Genomic DNA, 23497 nt, shown 5'->3' on the forward strand with positions numbered 1-23497 from the left:
TGCAGCCATTCCATTATGCAGAGTTAAAAAATTTGAGAAAAAAAGATAAGAACGTATTCTTTCAGTATTCCAAATTACAATTCCATGCGGAAAAGTCACTAACATTACTGGTGAAAGAGAAAAATCTCAACAGATGTCTTTGTTGTCTCCCTGATTTCTTACTTGTCAAGGAAAGAGAATATAGCCAAAATTCACAATATAAAAGTAGACAAAACATAGAAATACAACCAAACGATACACACAGATGATATGAGACACATGGGGAAAAAAAAAAAAAAGCTCAACGTCAAAAATCCTAGGAGAAATGCAATTAAAACTGTAATGATTTTATAGTAAGGTTTTAAGTCTTCATGGGAGGGGTCAGCCTGCTTTCATTCTTAGCTTTTAAGCCAAGGTTGGTCACATGTGGGTCCTGAAGTAGGAAGTGCAAGTTCTTGTTGATTAACAACCATTATTCGATGAGTTACATTTTTCTGGTGGGACAGAAGCAGTGGGAAAATGGGTACAGGAGGAAGAGCCTTGGAGACCCGGGCATGTGAGGGCCACAGTGGACTTCCTTGGACCTTCACAATCCCTCCGAGGGCCCAGACTGTGAGTCAACTGCATGCATCACCGGGCAACAGACATCCTGATGTGGGTTTATGAAGATGGGCAAGACCTTGACAACCATTCCCTGCATATGGCAATGGAGGCCGTGTCACATCTGCTGCGACACCAATGACTGTACCTGGGGAGTCTAGCTGAAAGCAGGTATCCCCTTGAAGAACTTGTCAACAGGGAGGGGGTTTGCAAGAAGGGGATGTGCACTGGGGTAGGGGGACCTAGAGGCCGTGGTGAAGATGTGCGTTTACTGTCGGAACACCATCTGAGAGGGGAGAAGAGAAGCCAGTGGACCTGTGCGAGAGAGAGGAACCACTCTCATCAAAGGTATGTCCTGGAAATCCCTGAACCACTTTAAGCAGCGCACCCCTCCTGTACCAACAGTGAGCAGTAAGAGAGTTTACGCAGCAGGTAAGCTGGGTAAACACATGGAGTCCTTCACAGGAATATGCCATCGAGGTGGTTCCCAGGGAAAAGACAGTCACGTCCATCGCCATGAGGTTAGGGGGTGAGCACATCTCTTGGCTGGGGGGGGGGCAGAGGGTCAGGACAGCTAAGGTATGCTGTGAGTCCCCAGAGCTGAGAGAAGGGAGAAGAAAACGGCAGTGCCCAGACTCTCCATGCCCCGAACCTGGCCAACTGGCATGGAATCCCAGATCCCTGTCCACTGCTGGCAGATCATAAATAGAGAACACATCCTCTCTGTGCCTCGGTCTCCTCCTAGAAAGGGTCAATTTACTGCACAGTGACTGCACGGGTTCTCTCCACACCATGACCACCTCAAATTCCTCCAACATCAATGCCATCCACATTCGCTATATTCATAAGGCCCTTTCTCCACTGAAATCTCTGATGTGGGATCAAGCGGCACCTTTGGGTAAGGTTTATCACACTCCTTGCACTCATAAGGCTTCTCTCCAGTGTGGATTTTCCTGTGGTCACGGAGGAGCTGCCATCCGCTAAAGAATTTGCCACACTTACGGCATTCAAAATGCCTTTCTCCACTGTGAACTCTCTGATGATGACGACGAAGGCTCGATCGGTGAGTAAAACATTTCCCACAATCACTGCATGAATAAGGCCTTTCACCAGTGTGAACTCTCTGATGGACGTAGAGAAAAGATCTCCTAGCAAAACATTTCCCACACTCACTGCACTCATAAGGCTTCTCTCCGCTGTGGACACTCTGATGATGACGACGAAGACTTGACTTACCAGTAAAACACTTCCCACACTCACTGCACTCGTAAGGCCTTTCGCCAGTGTGGACTCTCTGGTGAAGATAGAGATCGTATCTAACAGTAAAGCACTTCCCACATTCACTGCACTGATAAGGCCTTTCTCCCATGTGAACTTTCTGATGATACCGGAGGCCAGTTCTAGCAGCAAAAAACTTCCCACATTCACGGCACTCATAAGGCATCTCCCCAGTATGAACTCTCTGATGATTACGAAGGCTCCACCTAGCACGAAAAGACTTCCCACATTCACTGCACACATAAGGCCGTTCTCCAGTGTGAACTCTCTGATGATTACAAAGAATGGACTTAGTTGTAAAACATTTCCCACATTTACTACACTCGTAAGGCTTTTCTCCAGTGTGAACTTTCTTATGGGCATTGAGGTGTTCATTTCGGGTAAAGAATTTCCCACACTCAATGCACTCAAAAGGCCTTTCTCCACTGTGAACTCTCAGATGATTACAAAGGATGGACCTAGCAGCAAAAGACTTCCCACATTCACTGCACACATAAGGCCTTTCTCCAGTGTGACCTCTCTGATGATAATACAGGCCAGACCTAGTAGTAAAAGATTTACCGCATTCATTGCACTGATAAATCCTTTTTCCACTGTGAACCCTCTGATGTGTGAGGAAACTGGAATTGTGGGTAAAAAATTTTCCATACTGGCTGCATTCATAAGGCCTTTCACCAGTGTGAACTTTCTCATGCTGAATAAGGTTACAATTTTGAGTGCAGACTTTCCCAAATTTGCTGCACTCACAAAACCCTTGACCGGTGAAAACTCTCTCATCCTGAACAAATATGTCTGTGTGGCTCAAGGCTTCCTTGCCTTCTCCCCAGCTATAACAAATTTTTCCACTGTGGAAAACAGCTTCATACTCCACACTGCTGTCTGGTTTATATCTGGTAACAGTGGCTTGTTGCTGAAGTCCCATGTTGGCCACAAAGTCGTTCCCTATCTCCGTGTAGGAAGAGAGATTTCCTGATGCATGGACCGTGCAGCCCTTCAAAAATGAGGGCTTCTCGACATCGAATAGGAAGGGTTTCTCTCTAATGTGCTGGTTCTGGTACTGCTGAAGGTTTGCAGTGAAATACAACTGTTTCCCACATGGCCCACATGTGTATTCTTTCTGCTCCTTATGTGCTCCTTGCTGTTCACCCAAGTAAAAAGTGTCTCTCAAGCCTGGAACATACATCTTACAAGGCTGGGCCTTCTCAGGAGACAAACCTGCCCTGGGGGTCCTCATGTGCAACACTCCTTCTCCAGATACGTTCTGTTCAGGGTGTGTCCCTTCATTCTCAACTTCACGCCAAGGACCTGGAAACAAAGAAGTAATGGTGAAGTTCATGTTGACTTTACTGGAGGGGCGGGACCATCACAATCGTACATCTGACACATAAAAGAACCAGTCTAAGGGACCGTCATCAGGAAATGGAGTTGGGATGAAACTGAGGAAGCAGCTAGTCTCTCCAAGCACAGGGCACAAAAGACTGGATGTGGCCAAGGAGAAAGGCTTGTTCTACAATTCACTCCTCTGTCAATGGCTTTGACTACGACCGCATCTGCCGTTGACCTGTGATACTAGGCGCAAGGGCATCTTTAGGCCTTAGAAAATCTGACTGCTGGTATTCAAGTAGCTGGTATTCAAGGATACATTTGAGAACATAAACTATGTCACTAAGAATTAAGGGAAAACAATTCGAAGAGCACTTGAGATAAGTGGTTTAAAGAGTGGGTTACAGGATACCGGACAGGAGTCAGAATAAAATGGGAAGCAGGAGAAAGGAGAAGGTGTCAGAAAGTCAAGAATGGACAAAGGAGATTAAGCCCCTAAGGGTCACTCCATTTGCAAATATTTTCTCCCACTTTTTAGGGCCACACCCGTGGCATATGGAGGTTCCCAGGTGAGGGGTGGAATCCGAGCTGTAGCTGCTGGCCTACGCCGCAGCCACAGCAACATGGGATCCAAGCTGCGTCTGAGACCTACACTACAAATCATGGCAACGCCAGATCCCTAACACACTGAGCAAGGCCAGGGATCGAACCTTTGTCTTCATGGATGCCCGTCAGATTTGTTTCCACTGAGCCACAATGGGAACTCCTTTTCCCACTTTTCTTTTCGTTTTGTTTATGTTTTCCTTTGCTGTGAAAAAGCCTTTAAGTTTAATTAGGTCCCATTTGCGATTGTTTTATATTTTTCTCTTTTGGCTGCCCCAAGGCATATGGAATTCTCAGGCCAGGGATCAGATCCCAGCTGCAGTTGCTATCTACACCGCAGCTGTAGCAACACTAGATCCTTAACCCACTGTGCAAGGACAGGGATCAAACCTGTGTCCCAGCACTCCAGAGATGCCACCAATCCTACAGCAGGAACTCCAAAGTCCCATTTTTTAATTTTTTTCATTTTCATTACTTCCAAGAGGTGGATCCAAAAAGATAATGCTGCAATTTACATCACAGAGAAAATATTTGCAAATGAAAACAACCAACAAGGGATAAGTTTTCAAAATATACAAACAACTTACACAGCTGAATAGCGCCCCCCCCAAAGACAATCCAATCAAGAAATGGTCACAAAATGTAAATAGCCATTTTTCCAAAGAATACCTACAGAAGGCCAAAAAGCAAATGAAAAAATGCTCAACACTGCTATTAGAGAAATGCAAAGCAATACTATGAAGATTTATCACCTCACACTGCTGAAAATTGCCATCATCAAAAAGTCCGCAAACAATAAATGCTGGAGTGAGTTCAGAGAAAAGAGAACCCTCCAACACTACTGGTGGGAATTTAAATTAGTACAACTATTACAGAAAATAGTATGTAGGTTCTCCGAAAAACTGAAAATGGAGCTACCATATGATCCAGCAATCCCACTCCTGGGTATATATCCACACAAAACTGTAATTCAAAAAGATACATGTACCCACCCCTCAGTTCATAGCAGCACTATTCACAATAGCCAAGACATGTAAGCAACCTAAATGTCACAGACAGAGGACTGGATAAAGAAGATGTGGTAAATACATACAATGGAATACCAGTCAAAAAAAGAATAAAATAATGCCATCTGTATCATATGAAGTAAGTCACAAAGAGAAAGACAAATATCATATGTGGAATCTAAAGAAATGACACAACTGAACTTATTTACAAAACCGAAACGGACTCCCACATTTTGAAAACTTTGGTTACCAAAAAAGGAAAGGTAGGGAGGGGATGGCCTATGGGTTTGGACTGGCACATGCACACTACTCTATACGGAATGGATGGTCAACAGGGAGCTGCTGTATAGCAAAGGGAACTCCTCTTAATATCTGTGATAACATATACGGGAAAAGAATCTTGAACAAGAATGGATATATGTGTATATACAATTGAATCACTGGTTGTACAGCAGAAATTACAATACTATTAATCAATAAAACTTTAAAAATTTTATTATTATTTTTTGTCTTTTCTAGGGCAGCACCTGTGGCATATGGAGGTTCCCAGGCTAGGGGTCTAATTGGAGCTGTACCTGCCAGCCTACACCACAGCCAGAGCAACGTAAAAATTTTAAGAAAGAAATGACAAATGACTGTTGGGCTTACTCACAGACTGGACACAGCTGAGAAAAGAATCTCTGAGATTGATGTTCTCTTAGGAGACTCCTCCAAAATTGCAAAGCAAAGAGAAAAAGGACTAAAAAAGTTAAAACATAATATCCAAGAACTGTGGGACAACTACAACAGGTTTAACATATACATACGAAAACAGAACGAGAAAAGAAAGGAATAGAAGAAATAGAAGCCTGTTTCTTCTAGGCTGTGGTGTAGGCTGGCAGAAAAGAAAGGAATAGAAGAAATTTTAAAGCAATAATGATGGAGAATGTGTACCATATTAATGTCAAAAACCTATCAACAGATCCAGGAAGCTCAGAAAAGAAACGTTTTTTTGGTTTTTGTCTTTTTGCCATTTCTTGGGCCGCTCCTGTGGCATAAGGAGGTTCCCAGGTTAGGGGTCGAATGGGAGCTGCAGCTGCCGGCCTACACCACAGCCACAGCAACTTGGGATCCGAGCCGCATCTGCGACCCACACCACACCTCATGGCAACGCCGGATCCTTAACCCGCTGAACCGCTGAACGAGGCCAGGGATCGAACCCACAACCTCATGGTTCCTAGTCGGATTCTCTAACCACTGAGCCACGATGGGAACTCCAAAGAAACAACATTTATGCCCCAACATACACTTAGGCATTTCACATTCAAATGCAAAACAAAGGAAAACAAAAAACCTGAAAGGAATAAACACCTCACCCTTAGAAGAGCAACAAAAAAGAATCACATCTGAATTCTCCTCAGACCTCAGGCAGGCAAGAAAGAGTAGTGAAACAGCTGGGGGCGGGGGAGGGACTTAGAATTTGGAATCCAGCAAAATCACCCTTCAAAAGTGAGGGTGACCTTAAAAGACATTTTTAGAAACAAATATTTTTAAAATTTATTCAAAGAAGTACTTCACAGAGATAGAAAATAGATCAGAAATGTGGGTTTTTGGAGTTCTCATTGTGGCGCAGCAGAAACAAATCAGACCAGTATCCATGAGGATGAGGGTTCAATCCCTGGCCTCGCTCAGGGCTGTGTGTCGCAGATCAGCTTGGATCCCTTGTGGCTATGGCTGTGGCTGTGGCACAGGCTGGCAGCCACAGCCCCAATTCAACCCATAGCTTGGGAACCTCCATATGCTGCGGGTGTGGCCCTAAAAAGAAGGAAGGAAGGAGAGAAAAGAAATGTGGGTTTCACAAAGGAAAAGCATCAGAGAATTTAAAAAAACCTTCTTGGAGTTCCTGTTGTGGCGCAGCAGAAATGAATCCAACTAGGAACCATGAGGTTGTAGGTTCGATCCCTGGCCTTGCTCAGTGGGTTAAGGATCCGGCATTGCCATGAGCTGTGGTGTAGGTCGCAGATGTGGCTCGGATCTGCCACTGCTGTGGCTGTGGTGTAGGCCGGCAGCTACAACTCCCATTAGACCCCTAGGCTGGGAACCTCCATATGACCTGGGTGTAGCACTCAAAAGACAAAACACACACACACACACACACACACACACACAAAAAAACCCAAACTTCAAACTTTGGAGTTCCCATTGTGGCTCAGTGGGTTAGGAACCCAAGAGAGTGTCCATAAGCAAATGTATTCAAATGCTGGTCTCACTCTGTGGGTTAAGGATGTGGTGCTGCCGCAAGATCGGTAGAGGTCACACAGGCAACATGGATCCAGTGTTGCCAAGGCTGTGTTGTAAACCACAGCTGCAGCTCTTCATTGACCACTATCCCAGGAACTTCCATAGGCCACAGATGTGGCCTTAAAAAAATAAAAACAGGAGTTCCCGTCGTGGCGCAGTGGTTAACGAATCCGACTAGGAACCATGAGGTTGCGGGTTCGGTCCCTGCCCTTGCTCAGTGGGTTAATGATCCAGCATTGCTGTGAGCTGTGGTGTAGGTTGCAGATGCGGCTCCGATCCTGCGTTGCTGTGGCTCTGGCGTAGGCCAGGGGCTACAGCTCCAATTTAACCCCTAGCCTGGGAACCTCCATATGCCGCGGGAGCGGCCCAAAGAAATAGCAAAAAGACAAAAATAAATAAATAAATAAATAAAAATAAAAACAAACAAAAACTTCTTTGAGGGAGTTCCCTGGTCTAGTGGTTAGGAGTCTACAATTTCACCTCTGTGGCTTGGGTTCTATTCCTGGTCTGGAAATTGAGATCCAACGTCACCCCTGCACACCACAGGCAAAACCAACCCCAACCAAAAAGACACTTCTTTGACACATAACTGACATGGAACACTGTATCTAAGGTGTACATGATTTGATGTATGTGTATCTCCTGCAATGATTACCAAAATAAGTTTAATTAACAGTTACAATTTTTCCTTGTGATGAGATTTTTTAAGATACTCTCTTAGAAACTTCCTTTTGAGGGCTGTACTCACGGCATATGGAGGTTCCCAGGCTAGAGGTCAAACTGGAGCTGGAGCTGCAGCCTATGCCACAACCACAGCAACTTGGGATCCAAGCTGTGTCTGAGACCTACACCACAGCTCAAGGAAACGCCAGATCACTAACCCACTGAGCAAGGCCAGGGATTGAACCTGAGTCCTCATGGATACTAGTCAGGTTCATTAACCACTGAGACATGATGGGAACTCATGGTACAGGTATTTCTTGACATAATAATTTCACTTCCTTGCGATAAATACACAGAGGGGAACTGCTGGATCATAGAGTAGTGGTTTTTTGAATTCTGTAAGGATTCTGCATAGCAGTTACAACAATGTACATTCCCATTACAGTGCAAAAGGGGTCCCCTTCCTCCACTTCCTCACCAACACTATTGCTCGTCTTAGATCTAACCCAAGCCACAGCAGTGACAACACCAGATCCTTTAACCACTAAGTCAACAGGTAGCTCCTATTTCTTGCCTTTCTGATAACACTGTATGAGGTATGAAGCAATTTCTCATTGTGGTTTCAATTTGCATTTCCCTGACAACTAGTGAAATTGAGTATCTTTTCATGTAGCTGTTTCCCATTTGCATGTCTTCCAAAAAATTTCTATTTAGACCTAACAAACTGTTTAAAAGAACAATACCAATAGTGCATTATGCATTTTTAAACATAAACATTTAAAAATATGCTTATTTGGGAGTTCCCATCGTGGCGCAGTGGTTAACGAATCCAACTAGGAACCATGAGGTTGCGGGTTTGATCCCTGTCCTTGCTCAGTGGGTTAAGGATCTGGTATTGCTGTGAGCTGTGGTGTAGGTTGCAGATGCGGCTCGGATCCCGAGTTGCCGTGGCTCTGGTGTAGGTGGGCAGCTACAGCTCCAATTCGACCCCTAGCCTGGGAACCTCCATATGCCATGGGAGCGGCCCAAGAAATAGCAAAAAGACAAAAAAAAAAAAAAAAGAAAGAAAGAATGCCTATTTGAAAGTAAAACAAAGGAGGAGTTCCCATTGTGGCACAGCGGAAACAAATCCGACAAGGAACCATGAGGTTGCGGGTTCGAACTCAGGCATTGCTCAGTGGGTTAAGGATCACTGCCGTGAGCTGTGGTGTAGGTCACAGACGCAGCTCCGATTCCCATGTTGCTGTGCCTGTGGTGTAGGCCGGCAGCTGCAGTTCTGATTGGACTCCTAGCGTGGGAACTTCCATATGCTCCAGGTGTGGCCCTAAAAAGCAAAAAAATAAAGGTAAAATGAGGAGTACCTGCTACAGCGCAACAGATTAAGGATCAAGTATTGTCTCTGTGATGTCAGGGTTTTGATCCCCGGCCCAGGATTTGGGGTTGCCACAGCTGTGGTAAAGATCCCAGCCGTAGCTCGAACTGATTCCCAACCCAAAAACTTCCACAAGCCACGGGTGGCGGGGGGGGGGGAGTAAAATGAATGACAGCAATAATACAATGGAGAAAAAGCAATTAGGATTTTTTAATTTTAAGGTATTGAAACTACGTATGAATTCATATAGCGTTATGTGAATGTGAACTTCAATTAGTTGTACATATATACTGCAAACTCTAGCATAACTACTTAAAAAACTGAAAACCTGCAATTCCCTTTTTGAGGATTAGGTTAAGGATCCAGGAATTGTCACTGCAGTGGCTGAAGTTGCTGCAGTGGCGCAGGTTAGATCCCTAGCGGAACTTCCACATGCGGCAGGCACAGTCAAAAAAATAAATAAATAAAAATAGAAACAAGAATACCTGATATGCTAACAAAGGACAGAAATAAAATCATATAAAATGCTTGGTTTAAACCACAAAAAGAAGAGTGCAAGACTAAAATAGAAGCAAGGGCAATGAATAGAAAATGGTGGAGTTCCCGTTGTGGCTCAGCGGTAATGAATCTGGCTAGTATCCATGATGATGCAGGTTTGATCCCTGGTCCCGCTCAATAGGTTAGGGATCCAGTGTTGCTGTGGTGTAGGCCAGCGGCTACAGCTCCAATTCATTCTGTAGCCTGGGAATTTCCATATGTCGGTGGTATAGCCCTAAAAAGACCAAAAAGAAAAAGAAAAAGAAAATGGTAGCAAATATTAGATATTTATCAAACTATTATTAGTATCTTAAACATTGACAATCTCAATGCACCAATTAAGACAGATTATCAGAGTGGGTCAAAAAAGAGGATTCAACTATATGCTGTCTCCCAGATGCCCACTTTGAAACAAAGATGAATACAGATCAAAAGTAAACGGATTGAGAGAGGCTAACACGAATTTAAACAACAGTTAAACTACATTAACATCACAGCAGATTTCATGCACACAAAGTCATGAGGGCTAAAGAGAAAGACACAACGATAAAGGGATCAGGTCTCCAGGATACCCAACAACCCTCAACATGTCAGCATCTAACAACACAAGGTCAAAACAGGAGGAAAAAAGACCTACAAGGAGAGAAAGAGGAACACGCTCTCATAGTCAGAGACTTCACTCCACACCCCACTACCAGGAAGAGATTCGACACAGAGAGCACCAGTGAGGGCACGACCGAAGGGCTCCAACGTGAACCACCCGGATATAACGAACACCGACACATCACTATGAAACTGTGTCCAGCAACGGCGGCACTGTCTTCACGAGCTGACAGAGAACATTCATGCGGTAGACCCCATCACTGGCCATAGAGCACACCTTAAATTTTAAAAACAGGAGTTCCTGCTTTGAGGCATCAGGTAAAGGAAACCCCATTCTCTCTGCAGCAGCTCAAGGTCACCGCTGGGGTGTAGGTTCAATCCCAAGCCCAGCACAGAGGGTGAAAGATTTGGTGGTGCTGCAGCTGCAGCGAAGGTTGGACTTGTGGTTCAGACTCAATCCCTGGTCTGGGGATTTCCATCTGTCCCAAGTGCAACCAAAAAAGAAAAAAGATGGGGAGTTCCCGTTGTGGCTCAGTGGTTAGCGAATCCGACTAGAAACCATGAGGTTGCGGGTTTGCTCCCTGCCCTTGCTCAATGGGTTAAGGATCCGGCATTTCCGTGAGCTGGGGTGTAGGTTGCAGACATGGCTCGGATCCCACTTGGCTGTGGCTCTGGTGTAGGCCAGTGGCTACAGCTCCGATTGAACCCCTAGCCTGGGAACTTCCACATGCCGTGGGAGCAGCCCTAGAAATGGCAAAAAGGCAAAAAAAAAAAAAAAGAAAGAAAGAAAACAGACAGCTGGAGGAGATCCCGTTGCAGCTCAGCAGAAACAAATCTGACTAGGATCCATGGGGATACAGGTTTGATCCCTGGCCTCAGTCAGTGGGTTAGGGTTCTGGCATTGCCACAAACTGCAGTGTAGGTCACAGATGAAGCCTGGATCTGGCGTTCCTGTGGCTGTGGTGTAGGCTGGCAGCTATAGCTCCGATTTGACCCATAGCGTGCAATCTTCCATATGCTGTACCCGGGGCCCTAATAAAATAAATAAATAAATAAAAGCTGGAGAATCACGAAATACTGCTAAATAATACATGGGTCAAAGAAGAAATCTCAAGATAAATTTTCAAATATTTTGAAATAAACATAACACTTCTCAAAATATGCAAATGTAGTGAAAGCAGTGTTTATAGGGACATTTATAGCATTGAATGGGTATGTTTGAAAAGAAAGATATAAAATCAATCATATGCAAAAAAAACAAAAAGAAAAATCAATTTCTGTGCCTCTACCTTAGGAAACTAGAATAGAAGAAAATTAAATCCAAATGAAGAAGAAATTTAAAAAATCAAAAGAGAGGCAGTTCCCTGGGGGGTAGTGGTTAGGACTTAGCACTCTGACCACTGCAGCATGGGTTTAAACCCTGTCTGGGAACTGAAATCCCACAAAGCCTCAGCCTGACGTAACCACCAAAAAAAACAAAAAAATCTATGGAGAAAAATCAACAAAGCTGAAAAAAAGCCAGTTCTTTAAAATGAACAATGGAATCAAAAAGATTCTAGTCAAGATAATGAAGAAGAAACGAAGACAAAATAATTATGAATATCAAAAATCAGGAGTTTTCCTTCGGCACAATGAGTTAAGCATCTGGTGGTGTCACTGCTGTGGTTGGGAATCACCGCTGTGGCAGAGATTTGATCGCTGGCACAGGGAAAGTCCACATGCTGTGGGCACGGCAAAAAAAAAAGAAACATCGAAGAGAAGTACCCATTGTGGTGCAGTGAGTTAAGAATCTGACTACAGAGGCTTGGGTTGCTGCGCACAACAACTGGTTGTTTAATTCCTAGCCTGGCACATGGGTTAAGGATCCAGCATTGCCATAGCTGTGGTATCTATCACATTTGATCCCTGGCTGGGAATGTCCGTATGCCGCAAGTGTAGCCAAAAAAAAAAAACCAAAGAGAAAACATCACTACAGATAGCACGGACAATAAATTTAACAACCTGAATGAAATGGATCAATTTCCTAAAACATACAGTTTACCAAAACCCGCACAACAAGAAATAGACAATCTGAATAGGTCTATGTCTATTCGAGAATTTGAATCAATCATAAGTAGCCTTCCAAAATTGAACGCAACTGGCCCAGACTGGTTTACTGGTCAAAAGATCAACATTTAAGATATCACAAAATTTTCTACAATTTCCTTCACAATCAGAAACAGAGGGAATACTTCCTGACTATGAGGCCGGCATTACGCTAACACCAAATGAAAGACATTACAAAAAAAGGATAAACCAACACCTTTTATAAACAGAGATGCGATAATTCTCAAAGAATGTCATAAAACTGATTTCAAAACTATATAAAAAGAATTATGGGAGTTCCCGTCGTGGCGCAGTGGTTAACGAATCCGACTAGGAACCATGAGGTTGCGGGTTCGATCCCTGCCCTTGCTCAGTGGGTTAACGATCCGGCGTTGCCCTGAGCTGTGGTGTAGGTTGCAGACGCGGCTTGGATCCCGCGTTGCTGTGGCTCTGGCGTAGGCTGGTGGCTACAGCTCCGATTGAACCCCTAGCCTGGGAACCTCCACATGCCGTGGGAGCGGCCCAAGAAATGGCAAAAAGACAAAAAGACAAAAAAAAAAAAAGAATTATACACCATGACCAAATGGGATGGATGCAAAGTATGCAAGGCTAATTTAACATTCAAAAATTAATAGAATCCATGTCATCAACAGGTTACGACCAGCACATGATCTTATCAATAGATGCAAAAAAACCTATCTGACAAAATCCAACACTTATTCATGATAAAAATCTCCATCACCTAGTAACCTAAAAATAAAAACTTCAACTTGGAGTTCCCATTGTGGCTCAGCAGTAATGAACCTAACTAGTATTCATGAGGAAGCTGGTTCGATCCCTGGCCTAAGTAGGTTAAGGATCCGGCATTGCCATGAGCTGTGGTGTAGGTCACAGACACATCTTGGATCTGGAGTGGCTGTGGCTGGGGTGGAGGCCAGGAGCTACAGCTTTGATGTGACCCCTAGCCCAGGAACTTCCCATATGCTGTGGGTGCAGCCGCCCAAAAAGAAAAAAAAAAACAACCCTTAAACTTGACATAAAATCCTATATATAGCTATCATAACACTTACCAGAGAAAAACTGGAAACCTTCCCAGAATTATGAAGAAGGAGGCAAAGACGTTTTCTCTTACAACTCCCTTTCAACTTTATACTGGAAGTCAACACTGATAAAATGAGAGAAGGTTATATAAAAGGCACACTAATTAGGAAGGATGGAATAAAACTGTCTTCATTCTCAGATGCCATAACCAGGTATGTAAAAAACACAAAAAAAGACCAAAAATAAATAAGTAAAATTAAACTCCCAGAACCAAGAAGCAAATACAGCAAGGTTTCAGGATACAGTTCATATACAAAAGTCAATCACTTGCCTAAAAGCAAGATGAACACGTGAATTTGAGATTAAAAACACAGTATCATGGGGAGTTCCCGTCATGGCTCAGTGGTTAGCGAACATGACTAGGATCCATGAAATGCAGGTTCGATCCCTGGCCTTGCTCAGTGGGTTAAGGATCCGGCATTGCCATGATCTGTGGTACAGGCTGCAGATGTGGCTCGGATCTTGCATTGCTGTGGCTCTGGCGTAGGCCAGCAGCTACAGCTCCAATTAGACCCCTAGCCTGGGAACTTGGAACTTCCATATGCTGTGGGTATGGTTCTAAAAAGCAAAAAACAAAAACACAATATAATGGGGGTTCCCTCATGGCTCAGCAGGTTAAGGATCCCATGTTCTCACTGCTGTGCCTCTGTTTACTGCTGTGCCTCTGTTTACAGCTGTGGCCCAGGTTCAATTCCTGGCCTGGGAATTTCTGTATGCCCTGGGCATGGAGGGGAGGGGTAGAGCTCAAACAAATATGTACATTAGTAAGCCCCGCCCCAGAAAACAAAATGAGAGTAGAAAGAAAGAGATATTTCCTTATAAATCTATGAAAACAGGCAGAAGATCTACATGAGGAAAAGTATAAAGCTCTAAGGAAGAAATCACAGAAACTGGAGTTCCCATTGTGGCTCAGCGGTTAATGATTCCGATCAGGAACCATGAGGTTGTGGGTTTGATCCCTGGCCTTGCTCAGTGGGTTAAGAATCTGGCGTTGCCGTGAGCTGTGGTGTAGGTTGGAGACGCGGCTCAGATCCCGATTTCCTGTGGCTCCGGTGTAGGCCGGCAGCTACAGCTCCAATTAGACCCCTAGCCTGGGACCCTCCATATGCCACGGGAGCAACTCCAGAAATGGCAAAAAGAGCCCCCCCCCCCCAAAAAAAAAAGAAATCAGAAATAAATGAAAAAACATTTCATAGATATAAACAGGGAAACTCCCTAATATCAAGAAATTAGTTGTTTCCAACTTGATTACATGGTCAATGAAATCCAAACCAAAATCCCAGGAGTTATTTTGTGGATATAAACAAATTGATCCTAAAGTTTACATGGAGAGGCAAAAGTCCTAGAGTAGCCAACGTGATATTAAGAACAAAGCTGGAAGACTGACATAATCAATCTAAAGACTTAATATCCACAGTATTCAAGCCAGTGTAGCACTGCTGAAACAAGAGAGAAACTGATCAACTGACAGCCCAGAAATAGATGTATATAAATATATCCAGCTGACCTTTGACGGATGACCAAGTGCAAGTACCATGGGGGAGAAGGAAGTCTTTTTAACAATGGGACTGGGACAACTGACATCCCATGCCAAAAAAAAAAAAAAAAAAATCAATCTAGACCCAAACCTTACACCTTGTCAAAAAATACACTCAAAATGAATCAGAGACCTAAAAGTTAAATACAAACACTCTTGAATCTTATTAAGTAAACTGGAATTTCCTTCGTGGCTCAGTGGTTAACAAACCCTGACAAGGATCCCTGGCCCTGCTCAGTGGACTGAGGATCCAGCACTATTGCCATGAGCTGCGGTATAGGTCGAAGACACAGCTTGGATCCAGCGTTGCTGTGGCTGTGGTATAGGGCAGCTGCTGCAGCTCTGATTCCACCCCTAGCCTGGGAACTTCCATATGCCGTGGGTTTGGCCTTAAAAAGCACATAAATAAATGATGTTTAAAAAAAGACCAAAAAAGTACAGTATGAACACAGTAAAAAGGCAACTACCAAATGGGAGAAAACATTTCCAAAAATGTTATACAAAAAAGAAATCAATATTGAGAATATAGGGATAACTCTGTAACTAAACAACAAAAAAAACTTGATATAAAAATGAAAAAAGAACTTTAATACTTTTCTAAAGATATACGAATGACCAATAAGCACAATTAGGGAAATGCAATGGAAACAACAGAGCTATACACTTTACACCTATCATCAAAACAACAGAAAATAATAGATGCTGGCACAGATGTAGAGAAATTGGAAACGTGAAAAAGGGTACTGCAAAAACAGTTCATGGTTGGGAGTTCCTGCTGTGGTGCAGTGGGTTAAGAATCTGACTCCAGTGGCTCCGGTGGCTGTGGAGGCCCAGGAGTTCATCCCCCACAAGCACAGGAAGTGGATTAAAGAATCCAGTGTTGCCAAGGCTGCAGCATAGGTTTCAGCTAGGGCTTGGATTCAATCCCTGAACCAGGGAACTTCCACAACAGAGCTGAGGGTGCAGCCACAAGAATTTAAGGAAAAGAAAAAAAAAAGGACAACAACAACAAAGAAAACCAGTTCATGGTCCGCTTAGGTTGTCACCATGGCAGTGACAACAACTTCTTACACAGTGAGGCACAAAGAAATGTCAGGTACAGGAATGGAGCAAAACTTCAGTACCACGCATTTGGACAGCCACCTGGCCAAAGGGAGGGCCATTAAGGAGAGCTGTGAAGCTGTCCGCAAGACTAAAGAACCCGAATCCTCACCTGCAAGAACTTGGGGCTACAGGTGTTGGGGCACTAAGGAGCAGGAACGCACGCCATCTAGCCATGTAATGAAGGAACTTAAGAATGGGAGTGTTCATGGTCCAGATAGGAGGACAGAGCTGCCCTTGAAAAAAAGGAGAAGGCAGAGCTTAGCTCAGAGGATGGAGGTGCTGTGAGGCTCTTACCCAGCATGGACACAAGTGCCAAGTTCTCCAGCATGACATCAAGGTACAGGTGTATCTGGACCTCATCAAGAAGACACCATTCCTCCCAGGAGAAGTACACGGCCACATCCTCAAAGGTCACACTGCCCTGCTGTAACAGGGACAAATGAAACCGTGAACAGGCTCACTCCCAGAAACCCACAGCCCATCTTCCCACACATCCCCCCCCACCGCCCAGATGGAGCCTCTTGAGATCCCTCCTCTGATCTGAACCTCCCACTGCCTCCAGAACACACGGGCAGTCATTTCAAGCCTAACTCCTGCTCTTCCCTGCTCTTTATGACCCACCAGAAAGAAAGGAGACCTGCTCTTACCAGCTCGGGCTCACATCAAAGCACTGCCACCTATGTCCCAGGAGTAGCCTTGATACCTTCTCCCACTGGTGGTGGGACATTGGAATCCCCTCCATAGAACCTGGCCTGCTCTTAAGACTCTGAATGTGGGGTTCTCCAAGGTCCCCAAACCAAAGGGCTGGGCGAATGGCAGGGGAAGGTACCCAACACACATCAAATACAGAGAATGGCAATGGGATCCCGCTGTATAGCACAGGGAACTAAATCCAGCCACTTGTGATAGAACATGGTGGAGGATAACATGAGAAAAAGAATTTGGGTATGTAGGTGTGTGTGTGTGTATATATATATATATATATATATATATATATATGAATGACTGGGTCACTTCGCTGTACAGTAGAACTTGGCAGAACACTGTAAAGAAACTATGATGAAAAAAATAAACATCTGAAAAAAAAATTCAGAGAATGTGTGCGTGGGGCTCAGGACCAGCGAGGGACTGGGACAATCTCCACCTACCCAATGTGCTGCTGCAGCCCTGGGCACCTATGGGAAAAGGCAGGTCAGGAATGAAAGTGGCCATGGCCGTGCTCCAGGGGTGCAGGCCTTCTCTGCCCCGTGCCCAGTAGCAGAGCCAGGTAACCTCCAGCTGACCGGCTAACCTCCGCTCCTCCATCCCCAGGGCCACCTCTTACTAGTTGTGACCCTGGAAAAGCCACAACTTCCCTCTGCCTCAGTGTCCTCATTGCCTCCTACTGTCTCGTCTTCCACTGAAAAGGCTTCTGAGTATTTTTAACTGAGACCGTGTCCTTCCTTTGCTCAAGATCCTCCACGGCTCCCAGGGCCCTGAGAAGATACAACCACTCGTCTACCACTCCAGGGGCAGCCTGGCCTCAACCTTTGTTCCTCACACAAACAGGATGGACCCCGGGTTCCCCCGACATTCCTGCTTCAGCAGCATCTCCAAGCCTCACCCACAACCCATTACACCGGGGTCGGAAAAGCGACGCCAACGGAATTCCCTTAGCTGCTAGCACTTGAGGATGCAGCGTTTTAACGGCTCTGCCGCGGGTTCCAGCACTGGCCCGTGTACGTCCGCATGCGGCCAACAACAACAAAAGACATAGGGACACCACCCCTGAAGGCCTCCCTGTCCTGGACTAAGCCGACCGCAACAGGGGCCGCTCCCTCGGGCCCCTCCTAGTCGGCTGGGGAAACGGGCAGGGCACCGCCCGGGGCTCGCAGCGTTTACCTCGGCCGGGTCCCTCAGCGCGGCCGCCGCCATCGGAGCCTCTGGGCGGAGCAGAGCGGCCACAGCCCAGCGACCGGGTGGGACTCGGCACCGAGACTCCCCGCAGGCGGCGGTGTCCCCGCCCCTCAGGCCCGCCCCTGGGCAGCGCGCACAAGGCCTCCTCCGGCGCCTCCTCGGCCCGTCACCTCGCTCCCAGCACTGGACACCGGAGCTTCTCACCACCTCCACGGCCCCGCAGCAATAAAATGTCCGCCACGAAGTCGCCGGAAGTCCCTCTCCAGGATGTTCTCCCTTCCGGAAATGCCCCCTTTCTGAATTTTCATTGGATGAAGCGCGCTGCGCCTCAGCGCGTGTTCTTCTGGGTAATGTAGTGCAAACGACTCACGAAGGGCGCCCCAAACCGTGATCGCAGGGAAAAAAACCGAGTTCCCTGACTCCCTAGGGGTTAGGGATCCGGCGTCATCGCTGCTGTGGCCTAGAATTGATCCTGGCCTGTGAACTTCCGCAGGCCCCGGACACGGCCAAAAAACAAACAAACAAACAATCCGGGGAAAAAACCAAGCCTCTAGGGCGGGTGGGGCTGCATAGGTGTGTGTTTGTTTTTGGTCGGGCCTGAGCCACGGGGAAGTTTCTTTGCTAGGGATTTCACCCGAGAAGCAGCAGTAACAAGGCAGAATCCTTAACGGCCAGGCCACCAGGGAACTCCAACATACTTCTTAAGGGGCAAGGATACCTGGGGAGGGGAGGGGGAACTTAAGAGTATTTAAGAGTTTTTAATGCTACTGATCACTGAGTGTTTGGACATGATCTCCGTCTCCTTGAAGCCAAACAAAATTGATTCTACTAGTCGCTGGAAGCAAAGGCAGCCTTAAGTATTAAAGTCATTTCTTAAGCTTTGGTCAAGAACAAGAAAAAAGTCAGACAGGGCACTGACTGGGAATACGGGAAAAAAAAAAAAATTTGAGCAGGGCTGAAGCAGCTGGACACGAGGGAGAGAGCCGCTTCTGGTCCCCTAAAAAAGGCTCTCCTGACCGCATAGTCAGTGAGTATGCCCAATTCAGTGGAAAACATTGATGGATGATAGGGCCACCCAAGATGGCTCTTCTCGTGCTCTTTTACACATCCCCTGCTGTGCTAGTCTGATTCACTGATACCCTACTCACATGGCTGAACTTCCCTCTTAATTATGAGGCCTAATCAGTCAATGCACAGGTCATTGCCCTGACCACAGCTAATGATTGTTCTCATCTTTAGATCATAAGGACTTCACATTGATAGTTGATCAAAAAGGCTGTGAGTGGCATGCTCATTTGCTGCTTTCCTTGATAACTGATGAATAAACCTGACTTCGATTCCCTCTAAAGCTGCTCCTCCCGATGGGAAAGACTGCTGCCACATCCTGCCTGCTGTCTGCAGATCTTGGTATGGTGTCTCTCCAGGACGTTGCTTTGGATAAGGAGGATTCCCCATCCATTAAATCACTCATATCTCTGTCCTTGTCTCTGGGCTCTTTCTTTGGTCTTGAGGCTGAGCAATTACAAGACTTACAAGCCTGTAGGGTGAAGCCTGAAACAGAAAAATTTTTGTCCATAGAATATGAAACTTTTATAGATGTATGTTTTTCTTCAATATACACTGTTTTTGTTTTGTTTTGGCCATACCTGCAGCATTAAGAAGTTCCCAGGCCAAGGATCAAATGTGCCTCACAGCAGGGACCCAAGCCACAGCAGTGACAATGTTGGATCCTTAACCCACGGTGCCACCATGGAACTTCAACTTAAAATGAATAAAATATCAAAATGACTATTGTCAATAAACGTATACTTCAGTATACAGACTTATGAAGAAGAAAGTGAAAAGTTTCATGAAAAAAAACAAAGTGCAGCATGGTATGTTTTTAACTTTCTGCAACTCTCTGCACATGGATAAAGTCCTCGGTGTGTGGCTGCAGGGCCATATATATTCTCATGTATTTGTTCTTTATTTGGTAAAAATAAAGTAATACTTTTATACAGATCTGTAGTTTGCATTCCTCACTTAATATATCTTGCACGGGAGTTCCCGTTGTGGCACAGTGGAAACGAATCCGACTAGAAACCATGAGGTTGCAAGTTCAATCCCCGGCCTCTATTGAGTAGGCTAAGGCTAAGGATCTGGCATTGCCATGAGCTGTGGTGTAGGTCACAGATGAGGCTCGGATCTGGTATTGCTGTGGCTATGGCGTAGGCCATCAGGTGTAGCTTTGATCCTACCCCTAACCTGGGAACCTCCATATGCTGCAGGTGCGGTCATAAGAAGCAAAGCAAAAAACAAAACAAAACAATGGATGAAACAGAGTTCCAACCACGGCTCAGTGTGAAATCCGACTACAGCAGCTTAAGTAGCTGCGGCGGTATAGGTTCGACCCCCAGCCCAGCACAGTTGGTAAAAGGATCCAGCATTGCTAGGCTGGGAACTTCACATACCACAGGTATGGCCATTTAAAACATTTACGGCGGTGTTCCTGTCGTGGCTCAGTGGTTAACGAATCCAACTAGGAACCATGAATTTGCGGGTTCCATCCCTGGCCTTGCTCAGTGGGTTAGGGATCCAGCGTTGCTGTGAGCTGTGGTGTAGGTTGCAGCCGTGGCTCGGATCCCACGTGGCTGTGGCTCTGGCGTAGGCCAGTGGCTACAGCTCCGATTCGACCCCTAGCCTGGGAACCTCCACATGCTGCGGGAGCGGCCCAAGAAAAGACAAAAAAAAAATCTGTGATGATAGAAGGAAAGATGACTCTGAAAAGAGAAATGTATCAATAGATTGACGTCATAAATTCATTGAGTAATAAAAAAATAGATTGACATGTCATTAATTGTGTAAAGTATGCGTAATATTTCCTTATTGATTGAGAATGATAGAATTGGGAGTTCCTGCTGTGGAACAAGGAGATCAGCAGTGTCTCTGCAGTGCCAGGATGCAGGTTTAATCCCTGACCCAGCACAATGGACTGTGTTGCTGCAGCTGTGGCACAGGTCGCAATTGCAGCTCACATCCTGGGCCCAAGAGCTCCATGTGCCATGGAGCAGCCAAAAAGGAAAAGGAAAAAAAAGAATAATAGAATTACCAAGTATTTTATGAATAACATAGGTATTGCTGTGGGAAAAATTAATGGTTAAAATCCCTCGAAGGAGTTCCCTTTGTGGTTCGGCAGAAAGGAATCCCACCAGTGTCCACGCGGTTGTGGATTTGATCCCTGGCCTCACTCATTGGTTAAGGATCCGATCCAGTGTTGCCATGAGCTGTGGTGTAGGTGGCAGACTTGGCTTGGATATGATGTGGCTGTGGCTGTGGTGTAGGCTGGCGGCTCCAGCTCCAATTCGACCCTAGCCTAGGAACCTCCATGTGCCCCGAGTGTGGCCCTAAAAAGCAAAAGGGAGGCAAAAAGCAAACAAACAAACAAAAAAACCCACAAAGGATAGTGGAGAAAATCCACAAAATAAGAGGGTATATTCCCTTATTTATTATTATTTTGGCTGCACTGGCGGTATATGGAAGTTCTCAGGCCAGGGATTGAATCCAGCTGCAGCTATGACCTACACACAGCTGCAGGAACACCAGATCCTGAACACACTGTGCCACAGCGGGAACACCAAAGATATATTTAAACCCAAATATATAAACTATTACATTAAATTTTTTTGGTCTTTGCTTTTAGGGCCATACCTGCAGCATATGCACGTTCCCAGGCTGGGGTTGAATCGGAGCTAGCTGTAGCCAGCAGCCTACGCCACAGCCGCAGCAATGCCAGATTCAAGCTGCGTCTGCCACCTACACCACAGCTCACGGCAACGCCGGACACTTAACCCACTGAGCAAGGCCAGGGATCAAACCCGCAACCTCATCGTTCCTAGTCAGATTCTCTTCTGCTGTTGGAGATGGGAACTCCAACATTAAATGCTTTGAAATAAACATTCAAAGTAGCTGTCAGTATTTTTGAGGGCACTAAACTTCCTTGGCAAGGGATTTAATTTTCATCAAGTCAGGTTCAAATGCACGCTTTGAATTTCTATTCAAAGAACATCTAACGGAAGTTCCTGTTGTGGCTCAGCACATTAAGAACCGGACTAGTTCATGAGGATGTGGGTTTGATCCCTGGCCTCGCTCAGTGGGTCAAGGATCCGGCCTTGCCACAAAGTGCAGCTCGATCTGGAGTTCCTGTGGTTGTGGCATAAGGCCAGCAGCCACAGCTCCGATTCGACCCTAGCCTGGGAACGTCCATATGCCACAGGTGTGGCTGTAAGAAGAAAACAAAACGAACAACTAACTTTCCATGACACCCTCAACCCCTGTAGCTGCAGATGCTACAGATGCACACCCCTGCCACACAGGTCTTCCTGTCCATCCTCATTTAGTCCTGGCCTGAGGGAAACAAGGCCACGAAAAATTCACATATGAAGTGACCAGCATGGGGTCAGGGGGCAGGCCTGCCTAATCTGTGTTCTTGAAATTGGAAACTTTGGCTTCCGTTCATCAACATACGCTTGGTGGGAGCTGATGGAAAAAACAAACTGGCTAATCCCCTCAGGCCCCCAGATGCGAAGGCTCTCCCTGGAGGTCCGTAGGGGAAAAAAGTCATTCTCGGGGTCTCAGCCCATCATCCCAATTATGCACAGGTCCTGCTCGCTCTGCTGCCTTAAGACGTCCTAGGTCATCCCATGCTCACCATCAACGCCACCAACCTGGGCCCGTCCATCGTCACCAGGCTCCTGGACTAAAGAGGCTTCTGTCCTCTCCTACATCAGTTCTTCCTTCTTATGTCCACTCGCCACCCAGAAGCCAGGGAGACATTTAAAAACAAATAGATTGGGAGTTCCCGTCGTGGCGCAGTGGTTAACGAATCCGACTAGGAACCATGAGGTTGCGGGTTCGGTCCCTGCCCTTGCTCAGTGGGTTAACGATCCGGCGTTGCCGTGAGCTGTGGTGTAGGTTGCAGACGCAGCTCGGATCCCACGTTGCTGTGGCTCCGGCGTAGGCCGGTGGCTACAGCTCCGATTCTACCCCTAGCCTGGGAACCTCCATATGCCGCGGGAGCAGCCCAAGAAATAGTAACAACAACAACAACAATAACAACAACAAAAGACAAAAAAAAAATAGATTGGAATTCCCGCCGAGGCTCCACGGAAACGAATCTGACTAGCATCCATGAGGACTTGGGTTCGATCCCTGGTCTTGCTCAGTGGGTTAAGGATCCGGTGTTGTCTTTTTTTTTTTTTTTTGTGCTATTTCTTTGGGCCGCTTCCGTGGCATATGGAGGCTCCCAGGCTAGGGGTCGAATCGGAGCTGTAGCCACCGGCCTACGCCAGAGCCACAGCAACGCAGGATCCGAGCCGTGTCTGCAACCTACACCACAGCTCACGGCAACGCCGGATCATTAACCCACTGAGCAAGGGCAGGGACCGAACCCGCAAATTCATGGTTCCTAGTTGGATTCGTTAACCACTACGCCACGACGGGAACTCCCGGTGTTGTCTTGAGCTCTGGCACAAGTCACAGATAGGGCTCGGA

The 23497-nt window shown here is 46.0% G+C and overlaps 1 protein-coding gene across 2 annotated transcripts; it reads right to left on the reverse strand.

Annotated features, from left to right (window-relative positions):
- Nucleotides 1-248: 248 nt before the first annotated feature.
- LOC125133010 (zinc finger protein 211-like) lies at nt 249-18221 on the reverse strand. 2 transcript variants are annotated; one of them, XM_047790961.1, is made up of 3 exons: nt 17954-18221; nt 16367-16493; nt 249-3162 (listed from the first exon to the last, which is right to left on the reverse strand). In XM_047790961.1, exons 1-3 carry the CDS (start codon nt 17984-17986, stop codon nt 1397-1399), a joined length of 1926 nt encoding a protein of 641 aa, XP_047646917.1. In that variant the 5' UTR covers nt 17987-18221; the 3' UTR covers nt 249-1396. The 2 variants fall into 2 exon arrangements, with proteins under 2 accessions (XP_047646917.1, XP_047646916.1); XM_047790960.1 differs by having other exon boundaries at nt 16367-16496.
- Nucleotides 18222-23497: the final 5276 nt, after the last annotated feature.

This window comes from Phacochoerus africanus, chromosome 8, assembly GCF_016906955.1.
Source record: "Phacochoerus africanus isolate WHEZ1 chromosome 8, ROS_Pafr_v1, whole genome shotgun sequence".
NCBI lineage: Eukaryota > Metazoa > Chordata > Mammalia > Artiodactyla > Suidae > Phacochoerus > Phacochoerus africanus.

Coding starts and splice junctions, on each gene's coding strand:
- LOC125133010 (XM_047790960.1), bottom strand. CDS start 17,986: ATGGCGGCGGCCGCGCTGAGGGACCCGGCCGAG. Junction 16,497..17,953: donor CGCTGAGGGACCCGGCCGAG/GTAAACGCTGCG, acceptor TCCCTGTTACAG/CAGGGCAGTGTGACCTTTGA. Junction 3,163..16,366: donor GGCACTTGTGTCCATGCTGG/GTAAGAGCCTCA, acceptor CTTTGTTTCCAG/GTCCTTGGCGTGAAGTTGAG.